The 9,340-nt window shown below is 31.7% G+C and overlaps 1 protein-coding gene across 1 annotated transcript; it reads left to right on the top strand.

Moving 5' to 3' along the window:
- Window positions 1-2,630: 2,630 nt before the first annotated feature.
- On the top strand, window positions 2,631-4,084 carry LOC142231898 (vitellogenin-3-like). The gene is made up of 2 exons (XM_075302561.1): window positions 2,631-2,945; window positions 3,010-4,084. The coding sequence occupies exons 1-2, from the start codon at window positions 2,726-2,728 to the stop codon at window positions 4,032-4,034; spliced, it is 1,245 nt and encodes a 414-aa protein (XP_075158676.1). The 5' UTR covers window positions 2,631-2,725; the 3' UTR covers window positions 4,035-4,084.
- The last annotated feature ends 5,256 nt before the right edge of the window (window positions 4,085-9,340 follow it).

The raw sequence follows: 9,340 nt of genomic DNA, 5'->3' as shown, positions 1-9,340 counted from the left end.
AAATTTTATTTCAATAGAAAATGTTGCAAAAATTTTATTTCTATCAAAAATTTAAATTTAATTCGTTAAAATTTTATTTCTACTGAAAATTTTGTCAAAATTTTATTTCTACAGAACATTTCGTTAAAATTTTATTTCTACAGAAAATTTCGTTAAAATTTTATTTCTATAGAAAGTTTTGTCAAAAGTTTATTTCTATAGAAAATGTTGTCAAAATTTTATTTCTATAGAAAATTTCGTTAAAATTTTATTTCTACAGAAAATTTTGTTAAAATTTTAAAAATTTTGTCAAAATTTGATTTCTATAAAAAATTTTGTCAACATTTTATTGCTATAGGCAAATTTGCAAAATTTTATTTTTATATATGTTCCAAAATTTTCTATAGAAAATTTTGTTAAAATTTTATTTATATAGAAAATTTTGTCAAAATTTTATTTCTACAGAAAATTTCGTTAAAATTTTATTTGTACAGAAAATTTCGTTAAACTTTTATTTCTATAGAAAATGTTGTCAAAATTTTATTTCTATAGAAAATTTCGTTAAAATTTTATTTCTACAGAAAATTTCGTTAAAATTTTATTTCCACAGAAAATTTTGTCAAAATTTTATTTCCATAGAAAATTTTGCCAAAATTTTATTTCCATAGGAAATTTTGTCAAAATATTATTTCTATAAAAAATTTCGTCAACATTTTATTTCTACAGAAAATTTTGTTAAAATTTTATTTCTACAGAAAATTTTGTCAAAATTTTATTTCTACAGAAGATTTTGTCAAAATTTTATTTCTATAGAAAATGTTACCAAAATTTTAATTCTAAATAAAATTTTGTCAAAATTTTATTTCTATAGAAAATGTCAAAATTTTATTTCTACAGAAAATTTCGTTAAAATTTTATTTCTATAGAAAATTTTGTCAACATTTTGTTTCTATAGAAAATGTTGTCAAAATTTTATTTCTATAGAAAATTTTGTCAAATTTTTATTTCTATAGAAAATTTGGTCAAAATGTGATTTCTATAGAAAATGTTGTCAAAATTTTATTTCCATAAAAAATTTTGTCAAAATATTATTTCTATAGAAAATTTTGTCAAAATTTTATTTCTATAGAAAAAGTTGCCAAAATTTTATTTCTATAGAAAATTTTGTCAAAATTTTATTTCTATCGAAAATTTTGTCAAAATTTTATTTCTGTAGAAAATGTTGCCAAAATTTTATTTCTATACAAAATTTTATTTCTATAGAAAATTTTGTCAAAATTTTATTTCTATAGAAAATTTTGTCAACATTTTATTCATACAGAAAATTTCGTTAAAATTTTATTTATACAGAAAATTTCGTTAAAATTTTATGTCTACAGAAAATTTTGTCAAAATTTTATTTCTATAGAAAATGTTGTCAAAATTTTATTTCTATAGAAAATTTTATAGAAAATTTTCTATAGAAAATTTTGTCAAAATTTTATTTCTATAGTAAATTTTGTGAAAACTTTATTTCTATAGTAAATTTTGTCAAAATTTTATTTCTATAGTAAATTTTGTCAAAATTTTATTTCTACAGAAAATTTTGTCAAAATTTTATTTCTATAGAAAATTTTGTCAAAATTTTATTTCTATAGAAAATGTTGCCAAAATTTTATTTCTATAGAAAATTTTGTCAAAATTTTATTTCTATTGAAAGTTTTGTCAAAATTTTATTCCTATAGTAAATTTTGTCAAAATTTTATTTCTATAGTAAATTTTGTCAAAACTTTATTTCTCTAGTAAATTTTGTCAAAATTTTATTTCTATAGTAAATTTTGTCAAAATTTTATTTCTATAGTAAATTTTGTCAAAATTTTATTTCTACAGAAGATTTTATCAAAATTTTATTTCTACAAAAAATGTTGTCAAAATTTTATTTCTATAGAAAATTTTGTCAAAATTTTATTTCTATAGAAAATGTTGTCAAAATTTTATTTGAATAGAAAATGGTGCGAAAATTTTATTTCTATCAAAAATTTTGTCAAAATTTTATTTCTATTGAAAGTTTTGCCAACATTTTATATCTATAGTAAATTTTGTCAAAACTTTATTTCTATAGTAAATTTTGTCAAAATTTTATTTCTATAGTAAATTTTGTCAAAATTTTATTTCTATAGTAAAGTTTGTCAATTTTTTTTTCTATAGAAAATTTTGAGTGTCGGGTTCCTAGTGATTGAAATGTTTTTAATCCATGCAAGGGATTTGTTGTTGCATATCTAAAAAAAAGGTGATTTCCATTTACTAAAATTCCCAACAATTGTTTCGAATAATTTTTAGAGAGAGTGTTGACATTGGAATACTTCTTCCGTTTTTTGTTTATTAATGCATTTTGCAATTGCAATGGATATTGGATAAATTTCAATGAGTAATTGCATTATTAAATTCGGTAGTAGATCACTACTTGGGTTATTGGGGAAGGGGGAAAGCTAATATTTCCATGTATTGAATGCTATTCCAAAAAAAAAACAGAAAAAACTACAAACATCAACAAACCTCTTGCCACGAGTTTGGAATTAAGTCAGCAAAAATTGGCGTTCTTTCACCACATTTGTTATTCTGATGATCTTTCTATATTGGCAATATAAAAGCCCTCGCCCAAATGAACAAAGACACAGTTCAACGTTTTGATTTAACGGAGGCATAGGGAAAAGAACATTGTTCAAAAAATCATTCACATTTCTGATATCTGAATTGAGCATCAAGGATGAATCCATTGGGAGTTTTGTGCGTTGTGGCATGTTTGGCTGCCGCTGCTGTGGCCTCGCCCATTCAACAATATAGTGGAGACCATAGCAACAGCCTGAAACCATCACAATGGTTGAAACCAAGAGAGTTGGAACAAACACCAGCTTTGGATGAACTCACTTTTGAACAATTGGACAATATGCCTTTGGAAAAGGGTGCCAAATTGATGCGTAAATTGTGTAAGTAACAAAATTGATTGTGGTGCCATAGAGGACTTCTCACAGTCACTACATTTATTTGCAGACCATTTGTCCCAAATTGACCAGTCGGTAACTCCCGATTTTGTGCCCAGCCCTGCCAATGTTCCTGTCTATGTCTTCAAGCCCAATGGTCAAATGGAGAAGACTACCTTGAACAATTATGTTCAAGTTGTCAAGCGTATGGAACGTTTTGGCGATGAAGAAGTCACCATCTTCATCTCTGGCTTGCCCGAATCCTTGAACAGTGTCAAGAAGGCTAATACCAAACTTGTCGAAGCTTACGTTCAACGCAACAGCCAAAAAGCCCAACCCGAGGGTGATGATGAATCCAGCAACTGGGACAGCGAGAAGCCCGCCGGTGGTCATTTGATTTTCATTGATTTGGGTGATGCCATTACCGATTTGGAACGTTATGCCACTTTGGATGTTCACACTTGCGGTAAAATGATTGCCAAGACTTTGATTGAATTGACCAACGAATGCGATGTTCCCTTGGACATTATCCATGTCATTGGCCAAGGTATTGGTGCTAATGTAGCTGGTGTTTCTGGTAAAGCTTTCTATGGTATCACTGGTCACAAATTGCGCCGCATCACCGCTTTGGACCCTGCCAGCACCATGGCCAAGGACCCCAAGAAGTTGGGTGGTTTGGCTCGTGGTTCCGCTGACTTCGTTGATGCCATCCACACCTCCGCCTTGGGCATGGGTACCACCAGACGTGTTGGCAACATCGACTTCTTCCCCAATGGCCCTTGCGATGGTGTTCCCGGCTCTCGCAGTGTTATCGATGCTGTTACCCGCGCCACCCGCTTCTTTGCCGAGTCTGTTCGTCCCGGTAACCAACGCAACTTCCCCGCTGTTGAATCCAACTCCTTGAAACAATACCGCAACAACGATGGCTATGGCAAACGCACTTACATGGGTATTGCTGCTGCTCGTGATATCACCGGAGATTATATGTTGGAAGTCAACGAACAAAGTCCCTTCGGCAAGAGAAGCCCTGCCCACAAGCAAAACTCTTACCATGGTGTCCACCAAACCTCGTACCTGCAAAACGATAGCTACTAGGATCTTTCACGGATATATGCAAAACCGGAAAAGATGCTTTGAACTGTGAATTTTCTTTTGTTTTTACTGATCTTTGAAATCGAATAAAATTACAGCAATTTTTCTCGAAGAGAAAGTTTTGAAAACAAAAAAATATTTTGGGTATTTTTTTGGGTTCCATGGGAAATGGGTATGGAATTTAAGGATTGGGTTGAATAAATGATGTTAAAAATGTTGACAAGGTATTGCGGTAGGGTAAAGTGGGAGTCCAAAGTTGCATACTTATCTTAGGGTATATTTTTGTCAACACAGAAACATTTTTTTGATTCAATCACGAAATTCATTTTTTTAATTGATTATTAATAACAACCTTTTGTACAAAGTTTCAAATCGAGAGATTGTTTCATTCGGAAGTGAATGCGTTATTTCAACAGACTGACATATGGAAAGCCGTACGGACGGACAACGCTAGATCGACTCAGAATTTGCACCACGATCCAGAATATAGACACTTATGGGGGTCTTAGCCCAATATTTCGATGTTTTACAAATGGAATGAAAAAATTAGCATACCCCTAACCTGTGATGGATGGTCATATCGGAATTTAAGGTCTAGCTTCCATATAAACTGATCCCCAGTTTTGATATCCGGAGCTTCTTGCAAATTTTATCCGATCCGGTTGAAATTTCGTGCATAATATAAGTATACGCCCTCTGACAAACATTGGTGTATGGTATATCGGTCCATAATTATTATAGGCCTCATTTTTGTATAGACCATTTTTAGTTCTAGCTTCCATATAAACCGATCCCCAGAATTGATTTCCGGAGCCCCTTGGAGGATCAAATTTTATTCGAACCGTTGGAAATTTGGTACGATATGCTAATATATTCTTTTTAACTACCGTGAAAAAATTGGTCGATATCGGTCCATAATTATGTATGACCCCTATACGAATCCTTACATTAAACTTCCGGAGCCACTGGATGAGAAAATTTCGTCCGATCCAGTTGAAATCTGTTACATGAAGATTGTATGTGCCTTCTAAGAGCATTGAAAAATTGGTCTGTATCCATAATTATATATACACTGAAAACAAACTTACTCGGTTACAAAGTTTTTGTCTTTAGACTAAGGAGTTTGGACTAAGGATGCTGGTGACATTTCTCAGTGTTTCAAAGCTTCTCTAAGTGGTTTCACTGCAAAAGCCCTTCGGACTCGGCTATAAAAAGGAGGTCACTTGTCATTGAGCTTAACATAGGCAGCACTCAGTGATAAAAGATAAGTTCACCACTGTGGTATCACAATGGCCTGAATAGTCTAAGTGAGCCTGGTACATTGGCCTGCCACTTAACATACGTGGTATTAAAGATTACGCAAATTTTTAGGACGCGCAAACCACACAGTATTAATGACAAATTTCTTTAAAATAATGAAATTTTTATTAAAAGAAAGTTTATAATCTTCACTTCAAAATTTTTTTGATTAAATTTAGGGCACAAATTTTGGAAATTTGTGTCTCTCCGTTAAAGTAGTATGTCTTTGAATTAAGGCAATTTTCCTTAACGTAAAGAAAAACACTTTTGATTTAATGAAGTTGTTCTTAAATCAACTTAAATATTGAATCTTTAGATTGATAAAAAAGGCTCCTAATATATTTGGAGGATTTTGTATCTTTGGTTTTAAGTTTTTATTTTTGAAATTATGTTTTATAATTTGAAGTTTTAAATGGCATTTGTTTGTACGTGAATAGCTTTATTAATATATCGTAAAAAGAGAATGAAAATTCCATAAATGGTACCAGTATCCTATTGTCTTTTGTTGGCTCGGTATCAATACCAAATCCCTTATGGGAAGGTAAAAATCTTTGGATCCATGTAGGCTTTTTTTGAGTGCAAAAAGTCTAATATAGGTATTAAATATGGCTCTTTTATCTAATGTAGACTGTTTATGAACTATATATAGCCCCCAGCACATTTGACGGTCTACAAGAATAATTGAAGTAATTCTTACCATCAATTATGAGGATAATTTATTTCGATACTTTTCTGTCATAAATTTAAAGCAAATTGAAAATTCAAAATTTTTGGTATAAAATAATTTTATTTTGAATTTTTATTTTTATTTGTCACAATTGTCTATTAAACATTGGCGTAGCTAGCAACATTTTCGTAGGGGGTAAAAGCTACGATGTGTGCTCATTGTGAAGATACCTCAAAAAGAGAAAAAATAAATTCTTATAGATGAGAAGAAACCATAATATTTAATTCAATGATATATAATCATGATTTGAAGAAATACTGAATGGTATTTGGTAGGGGGAGATAAAAAACCCATAAAACCCATAAAAAATTGTAATCATCTGATAGCTTGAAACTACCTTCCTAAATATACCTTGATAAATGCTTTCTTATACCTCATTGACATTACACTTCCAAAATGCGCTTAAACTAAATTGCAAATGCCATTTGCCTTTTAAAAAAGGGGCTTAAAATCCACTTTTAGTAGATTTCGAACCTTATGTGAATTGGCTATTGAATATATTATAACGTAATTCACGAATCCAACTCCCTTAAACAACCTACATTTATTTCTATTTTAAGTGTGACATTAATTTGAGTGTAATCGTATTTAGATTATTTATTAGATTTTTTGTTTATTTATACAATATTCTATTTCTATTCAAGTAGTCCTCCTATTATAGCACCACTCGCCATATTTTGATCCATTGTTATCGGCGATAGAAATCAATATTTTCGAGATTTGGTTGCCTGAGACAATAAGTGGATATTTTGCAAGCTTTGGTGTATCTACGAATAAGTCATTACATATTAGGTGATTATATGCTTTAAATGCACTACTTATTTTATGGCCGAAAGTATGCCTGGGGAGAAGTACTTTCCTCCTAGGACATGCGTATGTAAATGTAATCCGAAGCGATGCCAATTAATAAGTGGTTATTAGTTTTTAAATAGGCTTACCTACAAGATTACCGGATAATGAGAGTTTTTGCTGGGAATATTTTAAACCAACTGGATCGATATGTTGAAGAAACCCAATGCCCGGCAATAGGCCAAAATACTGTGAGATTATATTTGTGCAATTGTTCATTCATTTGATGAAAATGTTAATTATACCCTGCGCCACACTGTGGAACAGGGTATTATAAGTTAGTGCATATGTTTGCAACACCCAGAAGGAACGAGATAGACACATGGTGTCTTTGGCACAAATGCTCAGGGTGGGCTTCTGAGTCGATATAGCCATGCCCGTCTGTCCGTGAACACATTTTTGTAATCAAAGTCTAGGTCGCAGTTTTAGTCCAATCGACCACAAGTATCTGTTTTGGTTCAGAATAGAACCCTATTGATTTTGGAAGAAATCGGTTCAGATTTAGATATAGCTCCCATATATATATTTCGCCCGATATGGACTTATATGGCCCCAGAAGCCAGAGTTTTACCCCAATTTGCTTAAAATTTTGCACTAGGAGTACAAGTAGTAGTGTAGTCAAGTGTGCCAAATTTTATTGAAATCGGTTCAGATTTAGATATAGCTCCCATATATATCTTTCGCCCGATATGGACTAATACGGTCCCAGAAGCCAGAGTTTTACCCCAATTTTGTTGAAATTTTGCACTAGGAGTACAAGTAGCAGTGTAGTCAAGTGTGCCAAATTTTATTGAAATCGGTTCAGATTTAGATATAGCTCCCATATATATCGTTCGCCCTATTTACACTCATATGACCACAGTGGCCAATCTTTTACTCCGATTTAATTGAAATTTTGCACAGGGAGTAGAATTAGCATTGTAGCTATGCGAGCCAAATTTGGTTGAAATCGGTTCAGATTTAGATATAGCTCCCATATAAAGCTTTCGCCCGATTTACACTCATATGACCACAGAGGCCAATTTTTTGCTCCGATTTAGTTGAAATTTTGCACAGGGAGTAGAATTAGCATTGTAGCTGTGCGTGCCATATTTGGTTGAAATCGGTTCAGATTTAGACATAGCTCCCATATATATGTTTTTCTGATTTCGACAAACATGGTCAAAATACCAAAATTTTCCTTGTAAATTCGCCACTACTTTGTCGAAAATTGTAAAAATGACTCTAATTTTCCTAAACTTCTAATACATATATATCGAGCGATAAATCATAAATAAACTTTTGCGAAGTTTCCTTAAAATTGCTTCAGATTTAAATGTTTTCCATATTTTTTTAGTAACATTGTGTTCCACCCTAGTGCATTAGCCGACTTAAATTGAAATTGAGTCATAGATTTTGTAGAAGTCTATCAAATTCTGTCCAGATCGTGTGATATTTAAATGTATGTATTTGGGACAAACCTTTATATATAGCCCCCAACACATTTGACGGATGTGATATGGTATCGAGAATTTAGATGTACAAAGTGGTGCCGGGTATAATATAGTCGGCCCCGCCCGACTTTAGACTTTTCTTACTTGTATATTTTTAGGGCTGTTTTCTTTTAGCACTGGATACCCTAAGCAGTTACGGACTAAAAGAAAACAGAGTACCCGTTTATCCAGGACATCTCCAAAAAATATGCAACACTCTAATCAGCTGTTTAAAAACAATCGCAGAAAACAATTGAAATCTTACATTTTTAATGTATGAAATGCTCAAATAATTATAAATATCTACTGCTGTGATTATTTGTGACAGTGTACCAATTTGAATCTCATGTTATTCGATAAATTAGTCACAATAATTTACTATTGTGAATCTAAAAAGCGTCACTTTATCAAAATGCAATCTGGCAACACCGATGCGACTTGCACTGATGAGATGTTCTGGATGGAACACCGGTGCAACGATGTTCTGGATAGCCCATAGAAATATTGCATCCAGTGCTAAAAGAAAATAGCCCTTTTATAATTTAAATAAAAAAAAATATATATTTTCAAACAAAACAATAGGGACGTTTGAATCGGTACACTTCGAGTCAGCTACTCTGTATCAAACTCAAAGATATTGCATATAGTACCAAAAATGTTTATACCTAAATCTCCGTATATTTTTTTTGTTTATTTTTTCAATGACAAAATTTCTTTACGTGGTTATTGAACTTTGGCCACATTTCCGAAGACTTGAAATATGCTAGAACTAGCAAAAGTTGTCTACAATTTTACCACAATGTCAGTTAATTCTTATGTGTCAAATAATAAAACCAAGAACCACAGTGCCAGCTCCCAAAAAAAAAAAACACCCACAAAGTCAGCGAAATTTTCTTTTGTGTTCGCTTATTGGGCAATAGCGATTTTACTATAAAAATTCCATGGTTGATGGATGGAAAGAC

Source organism: Haematobia irritans, chromosome 3, assembly GCF_050003625.1.
Source record: "Haematobia irritans isolate KBUSLIRL chromosome 3, ASM5000362v1, whole genome shotgun sequence".
In the NCBI taxonomy this organism is placed as follows: Eukaryota; Metazoa; Arthropoda; class Insecta; order Diptera; family Muscidae; genus Haematobia; species Haematobia irritans.
Note: the sequence above shows the minus strand (reverse complement) of the source record. Positions and strands in the feature narration are given on the sequence as shown.